The sequence below is a fragment of the Gymnogyps californianus genome, chromosome 2 (genome assembly GCF_018139145.2).
Source record: "Gymnogyps californianus isolate 813 chromosome 2, ASM1813914v2, whole genome shotgun sequence".
NCBI classification, from domain to species: domain Eukaryota; kingdom Metazoa; phylum Chordata; class Aves; order Accipitriformes; family Cathartidae; genus Gymnogyps; species Gymnogyps californianus.
This window is the reverse complement of record NC_059472.1, coordinates 36,546,590-36,569,031: the sequence shown is the minus strand read 5'-3', so window position 1 is coordinate 36,569,031 and position 22,442 is coordinate 36,546,590. Positions and strand designations below refer to the sequence as shown.

The following is a 22,442-nucleotide window of genomic DNA, read 5'->3' as shown; positions in this document are numbered from 1 at the left end:
CAATTGGTAAAGTGAAATGCAGAGCCGTATAGCCATATTTGAAACCATACTGAAAATACTATTACAGGTCAGAGTCTGAAAAACACTTCCATCCATGTGCAACAGTTATAAAGAGCAGAGGCTATTTATTTTGGCTATAGGACAACAGCACCATTTTATGGAAATCTCCAAAGTTTCAAAATTTGCTCTTTATTCTCATAGGAACAAACATTGTTTGGGTATTTTCACGAAATTGGAATTATCCTGAAATGTTTGTTTCTGGAAAAAAACTTGAGCTTTGGCTTCTGCGTAGGGGTCTCTCCTTCTCTGTGTCTCCATAGAGGGATCATAAGACAGACATGAGAGCTCATTCAACTCCATGTTCTGCTTGGAGACAGCAGAGTTTTTTGCTGCAGCACCAAAATGAGTTTCTTCACCATTCAAGCACAGTCTCCTTATCAATAACAGACGGATGATGAAAATTACAAGCTTGCCTTGTCTTCTCTACCACTGCCCACAACAAAAAAGCTTTTGGTTTTGATGCAACAGCAAAATGTTCTTAATGGCTCTAATCACAACATCTAATAGAATTAGGGCAGGAGAAGTAAACCACCTGGAAGGAAACAGTGCTTAGCCAGATCTTCAATAGCCAGGTCTAGATAGCCAGGTCTTAGATCTTAGATGGATATTGTCTAAATAACAGGTCTTGCAAGGAACCCAGGCCATGGCATGCCTGACCATGGCCCACATGGCCTTAGTATCAGCAAAGCAGAAGAAACTTCTGTATATCCCTGTGGCAACATCAAATACTAGGACCACTGCAAGCTTCTGGGCCCTGACTTGGATTCACTGAACTAAAAGTCTCCTGGGATTTAATATCTTGAATTAAAGAAGAAATAACCCTGAGTTAGGGAAAGGGTTATCTTCACCTTGTGTAGACATCCCAGCCTATGGCGAACTGCCGGCAAGAAATGCCCCAGCACTTCCTTCTTTCCCCATAGTTAAGGAGCTAACGGGTGTCCTATGGAGAAACAAATTGTTCCCAAAGGACCTGGCACTCTTGACACAGTCCCATGAAATAGGACAGAGAAGCACAGAGCTGCTGCTGTTGATCCCTGAAAAGGCTCTGCTAAACCTGACAGATCAAGGGATGTGAATTGTCAGAAATATACAAGAAATTTAGAGAAAAAGAAATGGACATCTCAGAGAGTCATGGAGAAAAGAGGGGAATACAGTTTTGTAAGAAACCAAAAGGAAGGAAATTCATTCATATTTTTGCTTTGGACAGAAAACCACCACAGACACCATTTGTTAGTAACAAACTGATTCTATAAATACATATGATTGCTTAGACAGCTTTAGTTAGGGTCCTGAAAGAAACGAATGTACGTCTCACAGGGAAAAGTACATTTTGACATGCAAAGTCAATAATCAAATAAAAATTATGAAAATATTTTGGTTTGACATTATTTATACATAATTTGCAGCTCATTCCCAGTCACAGTAAGATATGTTAATATGATAATAAAATATAGAAGTATTATTAACTTGCAGTGTTAGCATTTCCAAGAGAAAATTATTTATATTACAGGGATCCTTCCAAGATATTTCAAAACACCATACATGGCTGATTTACAAAAACTAAAAAATTTAAAATCAGCTATAGTTACTTCCACTACTTAGGTAATTTAATCATTCAGCTGACACGTTTTGGAGAAAATTGGCCAATATCCTTTTATTTAGTCTGCAATTGTTTTAAATAAAGACTGTTCATTTTGTTTCTTTCTCTCTTCTGTGAGTAGAATTAGACATGACAGCTTTGTTTCTCAACTACTTAGATTAGCAGATTATTAAGCATATTGTTATTCTCCAATAGTAAAAGATGCTTTCACATTTAGCAGACAGACATGAAAAACGTGGTGGCTAGAGGCTATATACAAATGACTTTCAGCCAACTTTAGGCACACTTTCATAGCAGTAACTTTTTTAACAAGATAATTAACTATATTATATTCCTAGGGATGTGACAGACTCTGTAACTGTGAGTGGCTCATTTTAAGCTAAATGGTTTTATATAAATAGAGCTTTGCATAGGGATAACACTGTAATGAAATCTGATTCAACACAGCTGTCAGAGTAAATGAACATAACAGTCCTTTCTGGTCTAATAAAGCATTAAATTATCCCTCAAATTCTCTTTTCATCTCTAACACAGTAGATCTTGCAGAAAGAGTCATCATCCTTTGCAAAGAAGGACGCCAAGAGACAAGAAACCTCTTCACTTTTCCTTCCTGGCCACGCTGCCTCGAAACATCTCCAAAGTCCTTACCCAGATAAGGGAAGGACCAGAGCTGGCCCCATGCCCTTTACATATTTCACTGGTGTATCAGTTGAGCATTTAGCAGAGGTAGCCCCAGAATGGGTGGCCTCGGTATCAGCTGCGGCAGCCAGCGAACCTCCAGGCTGTCCTGAGCCACCCTGGGGCATCCCTCTCTGCCAGGCTGAATCTGAGAGCACCAAAGAGCAAGAACGCTCCAGAAAAATGGGAGCTGGTACTGATGCCTGAACACATAGAAACTGCTCAGCCAGGCTTAGGAAATAAGGTATTAAGTACCAATGAAAATAAAATATATTTCATGACTTGGATTTTGCTTACTCAAGCAATTCAGTGACCTTTTTTTTCTAATATCTTTGTCCATTTGCATCCCTTCTCATAGGGAACATGGTTTTGGTTATTTACATTAGGAAGATTCAATTGGAAGATTACACTTACGTACACAATCCGCAAACTATCACAGCTTTCGATCAGTTTACCACAAGCAAGTTATTTGTTGAAACTTTAGGCTTATGTTTGTAAAGAAAATTAAATTTGAGCCCTAAATCCCACTGAAATTCATTTAAAGTCGGGTCCCTTGACTTCCTTAGGCTCCTTGGGAAATCTTAACCTCAGCTATTAAATTATTCTGACAGAGAGAGAGGGATTGACAGGGAGGTCCTCAAAGAATGATACTGGAGTTGCTTGGAATAACCATGATTCCAAGTGTTACCAGTGGTCTCTGCTGCTGTCAGAGCTTTTCCAAGTCTAATGAAAATCGATCTGGCATCTTTCCACTCTATGGGAGTTTTTTACAACATGTGACAGAAGAGAGATATCTTCACACGCTGCTGGACCCTTAACTACATTTTGAGATTCATACTGATAAATTTGCCAACAAAACAAGTGGAAGCACGCAGCTCACAGGCAGAGAAGAAGAGTAAAACCAAAAAACATAAACATCTAGTACTCCTTCAAAGAGCAAATATAAAGCATGCAATACATTTCTATATTGCATGTTATACTTAACTGCAATTGTAATCCATTGTACTGATAATTTTAACAAACTATATTGTCATGAGATTAATTTATGACAGTATAGATTGAGTTTCAATACAGCACTCACAAATATTTATTAAACACATATATTTGAAGATGCGGTGTAAGCCTTAGTTTTGTCTCTTGTAAAACAACTAAAGTTATAATGTGAAAGTTAAAATAATCAAATGTGAGAACACTAGCAATAAAACTCCTAAATTTTCAATCACTGTTTAAATCATACTTGCTTCTAATAAACTCCATAAATAAAAACACAATCTACAATAAAACATTTGCCTTAAGAACAAAAATCTTTCTGGTTATCACATTCCCTTGAACTAAAAATGTTATGCAAATTATTTATAAGTTAATATAACATGCTTAGATCCATATTTTTGTATCATTACACAGATAACTATATTTGACACACTCCTATCCCTAATCTAAATTGCACATCTATAATAGATTTTAAAAAACATCCAAAGATTACAAGTCTACTTCTGCCATCAGTGCTGACACTGCACTCAGACCACAAATGGCTCAGACAAAAGAGAACAAGTTAAAAAAGGGTCTTTGCAGAACTTCTGAGAAATGTAGACCTTCATCTACTGTAACCTCTTATACAGGTGAAGTTCTTCAGCTGTTTTATAAAGTATATCACGGTAACACTCATACACAGAATACAGGAATCAAACATCACACAGTAAATTCAACTTTGAGATATCTCTTGCTGTAATTTCCTCCTCAATCAAGCTCACCCATTGCATCACTGAGGTCACCGTATGTTATACTGGAGTGACACATCCTTGTCTAGAGGCCGATTCTAACCCCCAAAACTGCATAAACCCTTGTCAAACACGTCACGGCTGCTCCATTTGTGCTCCCAAACAGCACAGCTACTACTACTTTGCTCACCGCTTTCTAAGTGCTTTGCGGAGATCTTCTGAGCCAGAGACGTACTTACAGAGCCAAGACTCTTGCTGGATCAAGCGCAGTTAAATCGCCATCTGCTAACTCGTATAATAAACCACTCAGGCAAATGTTTCTTTCAAAACAGACAAATGATAGTAACACAGCATTATGCTTTTCAAACACTAAAACTGTTGGGAAAAACTTAGCAACTAAAAGATCAAAACACTGCAGTGACAACACCAGCAGAGATACGGCAGCAGAATCAGACACTTGTTCTTAGCAAATATAGCCGAAAAATCAAACTAAAATGTTACTTCTCAGTTTCACATGTGTGAAACAATGTGTAGAAACCTCTAACAGCATGCATCTCCTTTTTCAGAGGAGGAACAATGCAGAAGTACCACCCCAGGCTCTTATCTTCGGGATATTTAGCACATGGCTGATGGACACTGTCTTCCCTAGCCACTTTTATGAATCCAGCCCTTCATTTCAGTTGTACCTTTATAAGTGTCCAGAAAGAAAATCTTTTATTTAACAGAGGGGTTTTTTTGTTTTGTTTTCATATAATCACAGATAATATGTAATGTTTCAATCATAGAAGAACTGGTTCAAGAGATGAACTAAAAAATAAACTGTGTATAGGCCTCGAAAAGAAAACAAAACGTAAAAAGCTTAGATCACACCATGTTCTCCTTTACATTGATATGATACAGAAAAAAAAAAATCCACAGAAGTCAATGAAATATCTTCAGATTGTCACAGGAAGAAACAAAATTAGAAAACAGCTTTCTCTCCTTATTGCCCAGTTTCAGGAATATCCTGAAGACTCACGGGTGGAAAACAGAAGCGCTGATTTGGGAAGCAACTATTTACCACCTAGTTATTCAGTAAGCTCACCTGAGTCATACATTTTATGTGCAGTCTTTACTGTTGATACTTTATTCCACTCAAAACAAAAGAAAAATAGAAGGCTTTCATTTCTGCAGAGATTTTGTTCTAGGAAACAAACTTCTGCAACAATTCTAAAATATTGTAGTTATTACTATTGAAAGGTCTGTTTAATTTCCTCTCCAAAGTCGTCCACTAGCAGGGCATCACTGCACAGCCTTCCCAGAGGTCCTCCTGCCCAGCCTTCCCAGAGGTCCTCCTGCCAGTCACCCATACAATGGTTCTCCTGTGCCTCAGGCTGTGGCTGTCATCATGTAATCAATACAACTTCGGATATCTGCGTTGGGCAAGATGTAAAGGAAGGCCAAACAATCAAGTTTTAACCTTAAAGAATGGAAGCTATTCCCCCTCCTGCACTTCAAATACATAAATAAATAAATAAATTAAATTAAATAAAACCAAGCCAAAAGCACATGCATAAATGTTCACAGCTCGCCCTGTGACACTGGAGATATTGATCTCTGCAGAGACCAATTTTGTTTTGTTTGTGAGAGGAAAGAGAAAAGTCAGGCTTGAAACCGAGTCCTTCCCCACTGGTGGGGTTCAACAGAGGTTCCCTTTGGCAGAGGGGTGTGTGGTGTCCTGCCTTGTGCCTTCACACAACTTTACCAGCTAACACTTCTGCAGGACCACCTACTTCCACTTACTGCCATTTCTAAAAAATGTAATACATTACTGTATTTTCTCTATCTTCCTATTTTACTAATTTTTAAATGAAAATTCTTTGACGTTCCATTGTAAGAATAATGTATTTGGAATCAAAAGAAATACCTTATTAAGCTGTAACATCCATCTCCCTATGTGCTACTCAGTGAAAGGACAGCACTTAATTTCAAAGGTTATTCTACACTATTGTATTATTTTTTTAGATCAGATTCATCATCGCAGTATCTGAAAGCAGATTACAGTATGGACACTTCAGCACAAATTTAATTTCTCCTTGTTTTCAGAAACAAAAATGAAATGTTTGAGGTAAGGGAGAACAAGGTGAGTTTGGCAGTGTCCTGGGGAGATGTCTGCTTGTCTGTGCAAGACGCTGGGAGAAAAACTCCTACTGCAGAGGCAAGAAAGGGAGTATGTCTATTATGGGGGGTGATCAATCCCTATCATCTTTTTTTCATTTACCATTTTATCTTTTATTTTCAACATCCAATATTGCATAAAACTACATAGGTTTTATATTTGGCTGCTATTCTACACAAGCACCACATTAATGAATAAGGTATTATTAGTAATTACAATATTACCTTGAAAATTTGTATTTACAAGTGTGTAAGAAGCATATCAATGGATAACGTACTGTTACCTACAGTGTGGGAGCTTCAGACGTTCACAATAATAGAAGGAAAAAACCTGCAGAGAAAATACTCCACTGAAAGATGTGCAATGAGGAAGTCATAATTCCAAATATGATATTAAAGAAAAATCCACTCTTCCAAAATACTAAAAATACATGAGCTATTCAGCTAAACACCCCTCATTTCAAGAAAGTCTATGACTACAGGAGTGAAGGTTTCAGGCAGTTGTTAGAAATTCAGACGTTTGTTGCAGCTGCCTCTCTTCAGGCTGCCAGAGAAACCACCGCAGGCAGCCTGCGGTTCAGCCGCCGCGTGTGGTTTCACCCGTGTGTCTGCAGGCTGCCACCCCAGGTGCTCCTGAGAGCCACCCGCTCCCCGGGTGCCCCGGCTGTCCCCCTCTCACTCGCTCCCTGGGTGCTCCAGCTGTCCCCCTCCTTCCCACGAGGGCCGGCAGCCGCGGGCAAGCTACGGGAGGGAGCCAACGCGGGATGAATCTGGCCCCGCCAGTAGTGGTGAGAGAGTTTTCTGTCAGAGCAGCCTGACCCACGCTGTAGTCACAAAATCCTTGAACCCAGCGCCAGGGAAGCGGCAGCAGCACACATCCACAGTGAAGGGAAAGGAGCGGTGCGGTGCAAGACCTCCCTCCAGGCGGCACGCCACGCCGACATGAAAACACATCTGCTGGCTGACAAAAACTGAGGGACAGCCTTCAGGGAAAACGGCCTCCAGATCCGATTCAAGTTAACACTAACCCTTTTTTCTCCATTATATTAACAGCATATCGATGCTATTAAGGGTATTCAGAAGCCCATAATTCAGAATTCAACTCCTTCTGTTCATTTACCAGACCTGTAAGCTATTACCACAGTACTAACAATGTTCAGCTGGAGAGTCCCAGATGACTAAGGAAACAAAGTGCTATACACTTAAAAATCCATCAGAATAGGAAATCAAAATGCTTTTGTTCAGCTTTTTTCTTGTGACATAAATAATCATTAAATGTTGTGACTATAATCCAGTGCTTTTGATTTATTCCTTGGAGAAAGTATAGACTAATTACCTTGACATGTAACTCCTGGACCATGCAGTAATGCACGGTAAGAATACCTTAATCACACAATACCTGCAAAATCTGAATATATGTAGTAACAGGCAATCAGCGCAATACAACAATATATTAAATGCAATGTGATACAGAAGCTTGCCCCCAAAATGGAACAATAAAGCTGTTTGTACAGATAACCATCAGTAGAAGAGGAGACATAGGGTTACCTAAACACAGGCAATCTCTAAACAAAACTGCAAAGTCTGTGGATGGCCCCTTACAGTTACCCAAATTGTCTGTGATTACAAGTATGCCTCAAACTGGATTATATTCATGCTCCTGCACGAATATAACAGTAAATCATCACAGAGATCATCTTTTTATTAATGCGCACTGCTGAAACCCATCAGGGAAAGACTTATAAAATGTCAAAATAGGTAAGCCTGAAGCCACAGAGCTGGTATTCTCAGTGGGAACAAATGGAAAAATTCGTACCCTCCAGCCTCCTGGAGTCTAAATATGTCTTGAACAGTGTACTGGATGAAAACAGGAGCAAGAGGAGTTACACAGAGAGTGGTCTTCAAACCAAATGGGACATTACTTGTATTTTCCACCCAAGAATGAATGGAAGTTGATATGAATAATAAGAATTGACAATTAAAGAGCAGAAATGCATCTCAAAATGTCAAGCTATGGAAGTAAATATACACTGATGGCTAAACATTTTTCCATCAAAAGTACTTTTGCCATCAAACTCAGATTAATAAAAATGACACCTATTCCCAAACTGGTTTCACAATGGAGAGGAAATCCTGTTTTATTTTTCCCTAATTCGTTTGGTGACTTGAGAAATGTTTAATAGAAGACATGCATTTTCATTATTTCAGATTACATGAATAAATTTGGTACAAAAATCCCAAGGGGACTTGTTATCTGTTTAAAAATGAAAAAGCTTTACAGATCTCATCCCGCTCCCATTCAATATAAGGTGTACCTCTTTATCTTCAGGGGGAATATGAATGAGCCATAGTTAGTCGTGATTTATTAACTTTTCTGGAAATCTTTTCTGAATCTAATGTTCATTAGATGCCAGACTTGAGAACCGCAAGACCAAGGCAGCAGTAACCTATCATGACTCTGGCCTCCACAAGCACAAAAGCATTAGTATTAATTAAACGCCTCCAGACCTTCCTTTCTGCTCTGACTGCACTTGCTGTAGAGCTAATTGCTTCTCTCCTCCAGCACACGCTTATCGTGCCTGCCCTGCTGCATAGCGGCCAACTTCATGTTTTCTAAATGGGATGAACAGCCTGCAGATAGTAACTCTGATTGCTTCAGATCTTTTCAGGGTGCCTCGTAAGACAGTTGAAATGTTTTATGCAGACTTAAGTGATCTTACACTTTTTCTTCATCTGAATTTTTCATATTAGGAAATGAGCTGAATTGCAAAACTCAAAATCTCTGTGGCCTTTTTAAAGCAAGTGCATCAATTAGAAAGATGAATAGAAAGGTCTTGATTGCAGCTGACATTACAATTGTGAAACATTAACATTTGCAGCTGGAGAGAAGGACTTAGTTAATATAAAGATTAAGAAGTACTAAAGAATCTAGGAGATACAAATGACAAATATGTTTATCAAAAAAACAGCTCTGAACTGATGACACTGACTTGTGCTCTATTATTACTTGCTTCACAATCCCACGTAAGAGGATTACTGTCTATTTTGGCACTATGTATAACAACAGTATACAGCATATCACCAAGGGGTTGTACAGAGGCTGCCTCGTATCATCACACCCACACATGTATTCTTCAAGTCAAATCTCCCACATCAGAAAACCACCAGCTGTCAGTTCCCTGAGCTCCACACCATTTTGTTACTCAAGAAAATGAGGGGAAAAAAGCAAAAAAGTCAAGAAGTCTTTTGTTTTCAATTTAACAGGAGTGCAATACAGTCTAAATTAAGGGCAGAATTGTTGTATTATTTTTCAGTCCTCTGCATACAAAAATAACCACGCTGCTCCTCACACTCCGTATCCTGATTCAGTAGAAAAGCAGCAGACAGCAGTCCTAAGAGCATCCAGGGACTCTCTGACACAGTCACAAGGGTTACGCTACCGTCTCTTCTAATGCTATGCTACTAATTCTTCTAATATCTCCAGACAGGCCATGCAAACTGGGATTAATCCAGCACTAGAAGAGTTGCTTAGCCCAGCAGTTGTACTTTGGAGAAATCCTAATGCTCAGACCACAAAATAACTGATCTGAGCATCTTATTAAACTAGACAAGGGAAATTCACTACATTCCTAATACACTACATTTTTTTCCTGTCAGGCACAATTCAAACAAAAAGCAGCTGGCTCATAGTGTAGGATGCCTATCTGCTAATATAAACCTCATGGCTGTCAAACTCTTTCTAATGTCAAACGACCATTCAGCAGTCCTCTCACTGTCTGGACCAGTTACATCTTCTCCCACAGGAAAGTGGTCAACCTTGACCCAACAGTTAGTAAAAGACTTCAGTATGCCAACTTGGGCAAACAATGAGATGTCATTTCTCACATACCCTGAAACTGTGACATATGGTAGGTCCCTTCTTCAGTCTTTGTAATACTCAGGATAGGTATAAATACACACTACAACTCTGAGAATTAAAACATGGGGCTTTCTCGAAAGCGTTGCACTGCATCAGACCCACTGTAAGCTCTTCTTTTTGTAGGATTTAAATTTGGAGTGTGGGAATGCAGGGGAGGATGAAGAGGGGAATAAGGACGAAGGGAAGTTAATTATAGATCTATCAGTTCATAAACAGCTCACTTCTACCTTATCCAAATACTTAAAATATTACTACTTACCCAACGAAGTATTAGCTGCTCTAACGACATCAGTGTCGGAACTTTTAAAATTATATTAGTTCATATATTCCTCTATTTTTCTCTGGTAAATTGAATCTCTTATCCTTATTGTAGGCTGAGAAGGCACATATGTACCCAAGGCTTCTGACTCACCAGGTTTAAAAGCTTTTTTCAACTCCTTTCCCATTAGCTGGCCTGACAAATACTAGTCAATCCGTTTTACCTCATTTCTCATAGAAGGCTGATCTTCTTTTAATTGTCACAAATGCATGGGTGCAGTAGCCTTACCCACTCTTTTTATTTTGCCTTTCAAGGCGAAATGCCTCCCTACTTGCTGTCTGTGTCCTACTTGCTTCTGAGTGTCCAAAGCTAGTGCAATTACACATAAATTCAATAAGCACAATAAATGTCCACATCTAAGCAAAAATCAATTGCTAACAAATATCAAGTAAGGCAACGAGCAAAAGCTAATGAGGAAAGGTCTTTTTTTATACTTCTGCATAGGCTCAGTCGCAGAGGTACTCCTAAATGCAGAGGGTACTCTTTTACAAGTGCTCATCTTTCTCCTCCCAGAGCTTCTGGAGAAGCCATGGGAGTAAACATATGGATACTATTGCCTACTTTGCTTCTGCAGCCAAAGGAATTCACACCTGCCAGCTATATCTTTGCCATTATAATCACTGTCCCATTAAAACGTTCAGTCACTGAGGTCACTGAATATACAGAGCTTCCACATATCAAAAGAGTGCAATTGCTACTTAGGAACTATAATTTAGAGTACAGCTCTTCCTTCAAGCATCAATTCAGTCCTGAGTTATGCTTTTGAAAAATCATTTACAGTATGGCATTACATTACAGTGATGTAGTACTGAGTTCAGAGCCTTTTTACTCTCCTTGTGTAACGGCACTAATATTCCTCCAATAACACAATGCAGGTGTTGTAACAAACTAACACCTACTTGTTTCAGACAACACCAAAATCCCACTTCCTTCCCTCAGTCATGCTATTAGCAGAAGAAACATAGCTTTCTGAAATTCCTATTTTAGGCCAATTATATAACTTACCAGATAAATGCCTGAATTTGTGTGCATCAGCACTACCATATTGCAGACTCAAAAGCTCATGTGTTATCTATATTCCCCCATGACTATAGAATTTCCCTAGGGATACCCTCACTATTTCTGTCACTAGACAGCTGTATTAAATCCAGTTCATATAAATTGCCCATCATGTTTACAGAAATTACAGACTCTAATATTATGTAGTGGTCTTCTGTGAATTTTTTACTTTTTGAAATGGGAGGGCTATTACTGAAGCTATTTGCACTCCAGAAGGTTACACTCCCTATTAAACATCTCTGTCACTCACTGGGATGAAGTAACAAACGGAAATGTAAATTCAGATTAAAAATCACAAAGTTGCAAACTATCTTGTTATTATTTTTTAAACTCCAGCTACTGAAATGGCAGGGGCTGATGAACGGCGTGGAGAGGCATGTTGAGCAAAAGCGGGAAATGCTGGGCTGGGGGGAAGAAAAGTGTGAGCAGAAGCAAAGCTTCTCTGTTCTCTCCATCTCCAAAACTCCCCGGCCTTGCCAGGGGCTTTCCTGGACTCCACAGACACTTACAGCAGCATCTTCAGCCCTTCCCATGGACTCCACCTGGAACCAGCCCCAGCAGGTGCCCCTTCTGGCTCTGCCCCCCCACCGCCTCGGACCGCACCAGAGAGGCACTGCCGGTCCCACGCCGCCGGCACTAAACCTCCCCTTCTCCTTCAACCTTCCTGGTTTTTCTTCAGCTGAAAAAACCGACCTAACCAGCACCCTCAGGGTATTCTGGTCATGAATTTCATGTGGTTTTGAACTCTGAGCCTATGAGCCGATTCCTTTGGGACCTTTGATGGAAAAGGTGTTTTCAGTTGTCCTACACATAGTAAAATGTACAGAGTCAACAGCTCAGCTGAATACAGCAATTTCTCTTTAAGTATAGGGAAAGCTTAACACACAGCAACATCAGATAGTATCTTACAAGTATTTCCTTTAGATATTTTTAGATGCAAATGAGGCTTGCTTGACACATTCTGTTTGAGTAATTACAGGTTAGCAGCCACCACAGCATGCTCACAACTATTTCCCTATCTACTTTGGTTTATCTACAAAAACGCATTACTTAAAATGACTTCTGGGGAGGTCGAGTATTCAGATTTTAATCTAACCAGGGACTGAAAAAAAGGAGATGTGGGAACCAAGGTGTGATTGAGAGCACTTGACTTCAGGAGCGCACCGGCACCTCTGAGTGCCTACATGACACCTGCAGTCAACCACTGTGAACAAATCTGTGACAAACACCGGGGTAAACCACAACTTGCGTATGAAACAGTAAATCAGAAGATATCAGAAGAGACACTTAGCTAATATATGGATTATCTGAAATATTCTGACTCTAGAGGATAGCTCAATTAATCCAGAAAGGAAAGGATACAACCACAGGAGAATCCATCCAGGATCTATTTTTTATCATTTAGAAGAAGCTGATTGAAAACAGACAGATAAATATGGAAAGTAGTTGCTAATTTACAAAAGCTTACTAAATTCAAAAAAATGAAGAGCTGGTAGCTGGTTTCAGAGCAGCACTGGATTTTAAGAAAATCAATGCTGAGACACTCTTCAGGCTTTCATTCTAATCCTGTAAGCACCAAAGATAAAAGGCGCAGAGGGTAACCGTCGGATTGAGGTCCTACTGTGCATGGTGCAATGCAAAGAAAGGGTTAACATCAATATATGCAAGGAAAAAAATGGGAGCACCCAAAAAATATCCCGGCAAGCTAACGAAAAGAAAGCAAGCTGCTGAAAAGGAACCTATATTGAAAATGGAGAAGAGAACCAAAGAGGAACAGCACAGGAGCATGCAATTAGTAGACATGCAGTACTGCTTTGCAAATACTTCACATGATACAGTTAATCTTCATTTTCTTTGAATAATTTTTGTATCCGCTTGCTCAAATTACAGGTAAAAATATACATGTTTTCTTCCAACTGCATCTCCTCCAAACTCACCATAAAACGTAATTCATACCAGAGTACAATGTTTTTCACTGGTGTAATTTGTCTCTGCTGCCAAGTAAGCTGTTTACCTACATGAGAATTAGTGCTTTCGGATTAGACTATCAGGTCTAATGGCAGCATAAAATAGCACTCGAGTTTCTGTGTTCACACTTCCCGATTTTTCAAGTAAGAACAAATTCCCTGTGGCAGAAGAGAAGGGAAGAGGAAAGACCTGGGTTCGTTAGCTCTCCTGTTAGCGCCGTGCAGTGTGTCTGAATTTCTGGCCTTGTGACAGCACAACAGATGCCCAAACTCCCAACTGTTCAGCGGCAAAGCGGGACACAGCCCATACTTCTCCGTGCTGCCGGACACTGACATATTCTTTCCCATCACGGGAAATGTCCTATTTTTTTCTGGGCACTTGGAAGGAGTTGGGGTACGGATCTGGCTGACTCAAGTGAAATTAGCTTGCATGCACACTGCAGCGTTGTCTGCTGTCGTAACTCTGCTAGCTCCAGCCCATAGAGCCCAGATAGTCCAACTGAGACATGGTAAAAGCACCACGGTGCTTGAATAAAAGCATGGACACCAGGACGCAGAAGGCCAACAGAGTTGTTTGCTCCTTGTGCAGAGCCCTCACTTCTAGAGGTTCCCCAGGGAAAACATTTCCCTCTTCCAACTGTGCCACTTCAGCACTTTCAGATTACAGCCCTAACGACTCCCAGCATCTCCCGTAGCTGCCGACGGGGGCTGCAGAGGCACCCTTGGACTTGCAGCTGCAATTTTGACAGCTCTGCCGACAATTCACAGGAAGGCAGGCGATCGGCTTGCCCTGCCCTCAGAGTCCATGTGGCACTGTCCCATCCATCAGCAGCATAACACTTACTTTGACCCCTACAGTCAACAGAGGCAACAACTGCCAGAGGAGACCAGTTGAAGTATGTGCCATTTTTGCATGGTAACTTCTCAACTGTTTCCAAAAGAAATGGGAAAGGCATATAAAAACAACAAAAAAGGAAAACTGAGTTCATGCTTCCCAAGTAACAAGGGTTTTTAAAGTGCTATTAAGGTGAAAAAGACTTAAAGTAGGATTAAAAAGAGAGCGTGAGACTAAAGAGTTTAATATGATTGAGTTACTTTTCTGCTCTTTTAAAATCCATGGATGAAATCCATTCACCTACTTTAAAAATCAGAATTTTTAGATGCTGGCCTTCAGGATGAAACAGCAGGTCGAGCCTCATTTATATAATTGCTCGTGTTCCCTGCACAGCCAAGACACAAATCTATGTATCTTTGAATGATGGTAGAGAGAAATCCGGTCTCCTCTCTCTTGACTGCATAAGCACTTTCACAGCAATTAAGTCCTTCCAGGTGAGGCGGCCACTGAATGAAAGGGAAAATGCATGAAACACAAAGCATCTCTAATCCACTTGCAACAGGAGTAGTTACGGTGACCCTTTACAAAATAGCCAGGGTATCCAGCAGACAGCTAAAGTTTCCAGCCCCCGGGTAATCAGACACTAGATCCCAAGCCTTCAGTTCCTGGGAGAAGGTACAAACAAGCTGTTACTTAAAGGCCACTTTCATGTCTAAGTTTCCAAGCTTCTCCAGGGATCACAGCAGGTTCAGACACTTCTCTGCCCAAATCAGCCCTGCAGCAGAGCTAGCCAGCGAAGAAAGGAGCTGCTCTCCAAGAAAACACCATTCCCAAGCTTGAGCAGGTGAAAAGGGCACTGTCGGCCTCAGAAACAAAATGCCAAGCATTTTGACAAATGCTAAGCAAGGAAAACAACTGGGCCTGGGACTTCAGTGAGTTTCAGACCCCTGGATCCAACCCAGTTTTTCTCCTTTAATATAAAAGGAAAGAGACAATCAGGAAAGTATGTGCATAAGTCTCTGCTTGCTCCTTGCTCGTAAGAAGAGCAAAGCACATTTTGCCAGTTACTTCAAGCGATGCTTTGTCAATACAGCTGCTTGTGAACAATGACATAGCTCATGGCAAGGACACAACGGGAGAGATGCAGAAAGCATCCCTAAGGGACATGACACTGGCAAGGCAAGTGAAGGTATATCACTCATGACATTAAATCCTGCAGGCAGAAAACTTCAGAAAGGCTGCCCCCACCTTTCATTGAACTCACTGTATGCACAGACTGCTTACACGGACAAAGAACCCCACCTCCTCTAAATGCCTAAGCAAATGATATCTAGGATTATACTATGAAAAAAAAAAGTATCAGTCCACCTATGGAGCAGGAGACTAAAGTGGAGAAGAAAAGTAAAATTTATCTATTTCCTCAGCTATAGAAAAGGGCAATAAAACTGCACAGTGCTACTTTAATTATTAGGAACCGTGCCTGCTGCCTGATCAGCGTTTTAACAAAAAAGATGTTATAGAAATGCCAGAGAAGCACAATACTGAACCCCCTGAGTGCTAAATCATCTGCGTGGGAAAACAGTGTAATCCATATGCACAAACAGACCCGCAGTCACTTCACCTGCATCCCAAGATGCTCTCTACACCCAGCCGAGAGCACAATGCGCTCAGCCTGCAGCTAGCTCTGCCCAGCTGAGTGTGCAAACAAAGCAAGCACGTGTTTGTACAAAAAAGACTGCTGATGGGCCAAGTCTTAGTGTTAGCCTATGGATAAACCAAGATGTGGCTTTCACTCAGATAAACTAAAATCCTGTATTTGAGGAATACAGCACGCTGCTCTTTTACAAGGGCAATACAGCAAGCAATAAAAAATGCTGGTGAACATGCCCTTTTGCTTCAATTTTTGATTCATAAAATCTTGCCTCCTCACAGGTATGCTGTAAAAATAAATGTACTACGTCTGTAGTGTTTACCAACTACAGGCATCAATGCTGAGAAAACCCTGTAGGAAACTAGCCTTTTTGGATATCGGGTAGCAGGAAGTGTATTCAATGTAAACCACAAGTGGTCATAGGCTGAATGATGACACTAAAATGAAATGCTGGTCAGCCGTTTCATTGCTTCCAGATGGTCCCTCCTGTTCAGCTAGAAAGTTGATCCTGCCTTGGAAAACCTCAGTGATCCTGCAGCATCCATACAGCGGACCTGATGCCCTCAGCAGGCTCCAGCTCCTGTCCTCCAGTGGCATCCGTAACCCCAGACGTAGCCACACCAAAACGAATCAATCAAAGCAACACAAAAATCCAGTGCTTCCCGTGCCAACATCCAGGCAACGGTGTGTTATGGATGCCCAGCTCGTTCGGCAGCTGGACTCTGCCCCGGGACCCAGTGGGCAGAGGTGGTGGGTTTCTGATGGAGTATGTGAAGCTACTCCTCCTGCCCTCTCCTTCCAGGTGGGACGTGGATATAGGAGTAGATTTAACTAGAAATACAATAAATATAATCGACATACAGTCGATTCCATACAGGCTTTGGGGAAGTCTGTAAAAGACACGAGGGGTACAGAGAGCATCCAGCTGTAAAACACTGTAAGAAGGTGATTTCCAAGCAGAATATAGTCGCAGTGAAATGGTTTACCTAACGCTAGAAACAGCAACCCACAAATGATCCTCATGAAAACAAAGCCACAGTCAAAAATATTTTTGAAACTAGTCTAAATATTTATTCTTTTTCCAGGTTAGGAAAGGATTTTACTTCCCTGGCTCTCAAGCCTTTATCTGTAACAACCCCATTTACACAGGTTTATCCAATTTTTCACCTCTTATCTCATAAAAGCTTTATCTTTGCATTTTGTAATTATGGTTTGTTCCCAAAACTATGGAGAGTCTGCACGAAATTAAACTGACTTAGACCCTTTTCTCATATCATATCCTAACTAGCCTATAGCATTCTGGAAACTGAAATAAAACATCCTTAGCACAATGACTAATTCATCCACTAGTCATTTTTGGGGGTACTGGTGAAAGCCATTCCTGAATGCTAAAATATTTTCATTAATGCAATATTTCTGTAAAACCTAATATTGCATTTCTATGTGTGAATTTTCAAAGTAAATTCCTTTTTTATTACAATAAATAATACAAAAAATATTCAGGCACTGTAATGCCACTAATAAAACTTCCCTTTCCAAGTGCCACAGTTAATTTTAAGGAACTGCTTTTAAAATTCATGATACAATCACAAGGTAAACTCACATTCAAGACAAACTATTGGATCCCTACAAAAAACCCACGGTGTTTAGAAAAAACACACTGTGTTCTAAGTGCTAGAATTTGACAAGTAGCAGAAACACCATCAACAGTACAAAACAAGACTCGTGAAGTCCAGTTCGACTCCAAATTAAACTGCAATTAATTTAATTAATTAATTAAAAGGAGAACCTGCACACATTGGGCAGCTGACGACAGACATGCTACGGTACAGCTGAGCCCAGAAGGGAGAGACTTTAAGAGAGGACAAAGACAACTCAGTGATTGCCCAGTTTTTACAGAAAGCGTTTAACTTCCATTTTGGATTATCTGTGATTAAGGGAGCCGGTTCTTATATTTCCTAGGCACCTGTTACAATCATGACTTGTTTCCAAGCCTGATGTCATACATTTTCTCAAAGTTAGCATCAGGGCATCAAAGTACCGCCAGGTTTAAGGAACAGGAGGACCCGGAGGTGGCACTGCCTTCACAAGGAAGAAACATCCCGCAGAAGAATGAGCTCGCACATCGCTATGCAGGCGGCCCAAATACACATCCCTTCTTGGCACCTTTGTCCTACTAAAAACGACATACCACCTTGTAAACTGGCGCCATGCCACCCTGACAGATGGACTTAAGTGTAGGCAGCCAAGAGACTATGTATAAGCATCAAATATGTTTTTTGAGAGCAGGACTTCCAGCCAGGAATGTTAAAACAGCTGTCCACATTGAGCTTGCATGCCTACACTTAAGAGGATATGCTATTGCCACTCGAGCTGTGAGCTGGATTAACTTGGAAAATAAATAAAATAGCTTTCACAGCCACATAAGGTGAGTTTTTGCAGAATCAGGATTAGTGATACTCAGGGGGGCTTTACTGACCTACTATTAGTGGGCACACTCGCAGGGTTGAAGAGCTCTTCAGTTCTGCAGCTCGGTGGAACTTCTATCATGTGCATGTTTGTAAACAAATGTTTCTCATCTGGACACATCTTTATACATGTTACTTTTCTTTGGGGAAAAAAACCATAGAATGCAATACTAGCATGATTACGAACAAACACCTTAGTGACCTTCCACTTTGTGTTAGAGGATACTTTTTTTTAAATTAACTGTCCTCACTCAGACACATGTATCTGCGTGACCGAGACCTGTTTCACCGGGCTTTCTCTTTTCAAAACTTCAACTCCCATGGCCCACTCCAAGCCTTTTTCTTAGCTCATGCCTACATGCATACGTACATTTTACATTTTGACATCATTTGCATAGCTTGCCCCAGTAATAAAATTATACTGCCTTGAGAAACAGGCATTGCGTAACGCAAGATGTGCAGTGGCTGGCCTGCAGAGCCATGCCCCGGCCACCTCGATCCCATCCTCATGCCCAGCTGGGCTGCCCGCCGCCCACAAATCCCTCTCCTCGAGGACATGAAACATTCCAAACCACTGAGAAGCTCCAAAAAAACATGTTTGCTCGCATCAACATGCCAAACAATGCTCTTTTTCTTTTCTTCCACAGAACTCCGATTTTACTCCTGCCCCTCAAAAAGTCATTAGCCTAAGTCTAAAGTGAGGTAAATATTCAAACCTGAATAAGTCAGAAGCTTCCTCAGAATTTCACACTATTTAAAAAAGATAATATGAAGATTTCCAGTGGCAAGCAACATTGCTTCTAGCCCTGAGTAGCTTAAAGACTGAAAGGAGGTGATGGTACATTTTACTCGATGTTTAAACATGCTTTGTGTTCATTTTAATTCTTCTCCCTGTGGACACAATCGGATCACTGGCATAAATTTTTCTTGTACACTGTAGCTGGGTACCTCATCCTCACTCTTCTGAATCACTACATATGAACTTCAACTCTACGAGGGTACTCCCAGTATAGATCAAAGCTGCCTTCAGTGCCTGGCATGTACAGGGTCACATACAGTCTTCCAACAGCTGCTGGTGTCTTTTACCTTTGTTAACTTTAAGGCTGATCTTTGCTGCAACTAAAAGTTACCTGAGTCACTTTATTACGATTTCCCGTGCTAGAAGCGCTTCAGTGGCAGCCATCGTTTCTTTCGCACCACGAGGATTTCCGACCACTGACCTCGCTTCCCCCTTTGGTGAAGACTTCTTCCTCCTCTTGTACCCTTCGTCCCTTTTATCCTTCATTCCTCACCTACAGCTTTTCCATTTCCTTTTTTCCCCATGTTTTTGAGGACTGTATGAAATCACCTGTTTGCAAAAGTTCCAGCCCCCTCTCTGCTGCTCCAAACTACAATTACTAACCTCAGCAACAAGATGCTTTGCTTTTTTATACTGCCAATAAAGTTGATTCTAGGTTAATCTGAACTTCCATACCACCTGACCTTTCTCAGAGGGGAGGAAGAGAGGGAAAACACTTTGTCAAATATTTCATCAGGCAGATTAGCAATGCTGTGAAAACAACAGAAAAAAACACAGATAATACCTCTCCCTCCTTCTGAAAACCAACAGTCCCTCAGGCTTTCTCAAGACACTGCAACATAGACTGTGCATGGCTTTAAACGGTTCAGGGAACAGTCAAATTGCTGAAGAACAGTTCAAAAGGAATAAAAATACTGATCCGGATCACTACTTTTGCTTAATGAAGTAATTACACACACAGCCCGAGTGTATTCCTTTCATGCATGGCTATTTTACATGGAATGATTATCTCCACGGTTATCGTAAAGCCAAAGTAAATTGAACTGCAAATGGTAATGCTGAGCATCCAAAACCGCTTGGCAGCTCTCTCAGCCCCGTAAGTGCCTCTCCTTATTTGAAAAGAATTTGAAGGAGTACACGAGGTTCATTTCTTACAGAATCACGTAAGATACTAACGCAAAGTCAGAGAACAGTCAATCCTCTTACGCGTTACACAAACTATCAAAAATGTATGGTGTTCATTATCATGTTCAAACTCCAAAAAAGTTTAGTACCCAGTTATCTGAGAAACCCCTTTCTCCCACCACAAGAACGACTATCAGGAAGACCTGTCTGTACCTGCTGAAAGCCAGGTGCCAGATCGGACTCCCCTTTTGTTGTGTCCCTTGAGCTCCCGTAACCGAGCTCAATTTAGCTCAACCGAGCTTAACCCTGAAGGTTTTACCTGCTGTTTTATCAACTTTTCTTTAACTCTTTTTGAATTGCCAGATGATTTATCAATGCCAGCCAAAATTTATTGCTAGTTAAAGATAAATGAATGCTGGAAAAGTAAAACGAAGCATGTCAAAATCTCTCAAAGTGCTTATAAAACATTAACATTATAGATAGAGATTCTAGGCTAAAGGCATGCTGACCAAAATTTAGAAATATATAGCTTCTGTATTAGCAAGAAGAAACTTAAAGGGGCACGGCAAACTTTAACATTGCTTTCTGAAAAAGTCACTGGCTAATGCCAAGTGCTGAAAAGCATTAGAGAAGCCGACCTTCTCTGCTGTCCCGTTCCCCGTGCAGGAGGGTGTGAGTACAGCCGCTTTTACGCACACTACCTTAGCTTCACCTGTTACTGCTGTTCACCACTCCACAAAACATTTTAAAATAGGAAAGCATGGCAATTTTACTTCAAAAGTTCACTTCAGAAGGAAAGCTTAGCACAGATGTTGTTCAGAAGGAACAGGGCAGAAGTACCTGTAACTGGTCCCTCAGAGAGGTCGGGGGTTCAGCCTTCAAAGCACCCTGGTACTTAGATGCCTTACCTAGGTAAAGCGAGGCGTTTTCTTTCTTGACATTGTCGTCTAGGTAGGTTGGTCCCAAGGTATAGATGGGTGTCGAGCCCATGCCAATGAGGATTTGGGCACAAATGAATAAAGCTACATAGAGAGAGTGGTCGTTTCCACCGGAGTCCTTGACACAGGCCGGCGAGTCCCACGGCTCTTTGGCGGTGCCATTGCCAGTCACGCACAAGCCCTCGTTACTGACGGAGGAGTTCAATTCCTGGATCTGGTACGGCGGAGAGATGAAATGAGGTAAGGAGAAGAGCGCAGCCCCTAGGGCGATGAAAAACCCCCCTACAGCCAGCCAGAGCGGCCTCCGTCCGCGCCCCCCGAAGTAGCTGATGAAGACCACCACCACCAGGCTCCCGATGTCGAAGCAGCTGACCAGCAGCCCCGACTCCGAGCTCTTGAGGCTGTATCTCCGCTCGATGGTGGTGATGACGCTGCTCAGGTAGCCGGAGACCATGAGGGACTGGATGAAGGTCAGGAAGCACATGCACACCAAGAAGAAGCGCGAGTCCGCCAGCACGGCCCGCAGGCACGCTCTGCCCGGGGGGCCCGCCAGCAGCAGCGGTGGCGGCGGCAGCGGGGGGCCCGGGGACACCCCTCGGCCGGGCGCCGCCGGCTGGCCGCGCTCCGTCCTCCGGGGGAAGCTCCCGCCGCCGGCGGTGGCGGCGGGCGGCCGGGCAGCCCCGGCGGCGGCGGCGGCGCCCCCGCCCCGTTCGTCCTCAGCAGCCGGTCCCGCGGCGGGGCTCCGCGGGGCGCCGCCGCCGCCGCCCCCCCCGGCCGCCAGGGGGGAGCCGAGCGCGGCCCCGCGGCCCCGCGGCGCCGCCCCGCCGAGCGCGGGCAGGCTGCGGCACCGCGGCGCCTCCGCCCGGCCCCCGCCGCCGCCGCCGGCCGCTCCGCCCCGGGGCGCCGCTGCGCCGGGGTCCCCGCCGAGGCCATGCTGGGTCCGGCCGCGGCCTCAGAGGAGCCCGGCAGGCTCCATCGCCGCCGTGCGTCGAGCGCGCTGAGGGGCCCGGCGGGAGCGCAGCATAGCGGGGAGGGGAGGAGGGAGGGGAGGGGGGTGGCCCTAGCCGCGGCCGCCGGCCGCCCCGCCGTACGTGTCAGCCAAAGTCCTTTGTGGCTCCATCCTCCCTCAGTCTCGCTCAAGGGGCGGCC

At 42.4% G+C, this 22,442-nt stretch overlaps 1 protein-coding gene across 1 annotated transcript in view; it reads right to left on the bottom strand.

Moving 5' to 3' along the window:
* The window catches only part of SLCO5A1 (solute carrier organic anion transporter family member 5A1), a 73,689-nt gene extending 51,463 nt beyond the window's left edge, over positions 1-22,226 (bottom strand). The window contains 2 exon segments of the mRNA XM_050892457.1: positions 21,264-22,166; positions 22,169-22,226. Coding sequence (XP_050748414.1) covers positions 21,264-22,166; positions 22,169-22,226 — 961 coding nt within the window.
* Between the last annotated feature and the right edge of the window lie 216 nt (positions 22,227-22,442).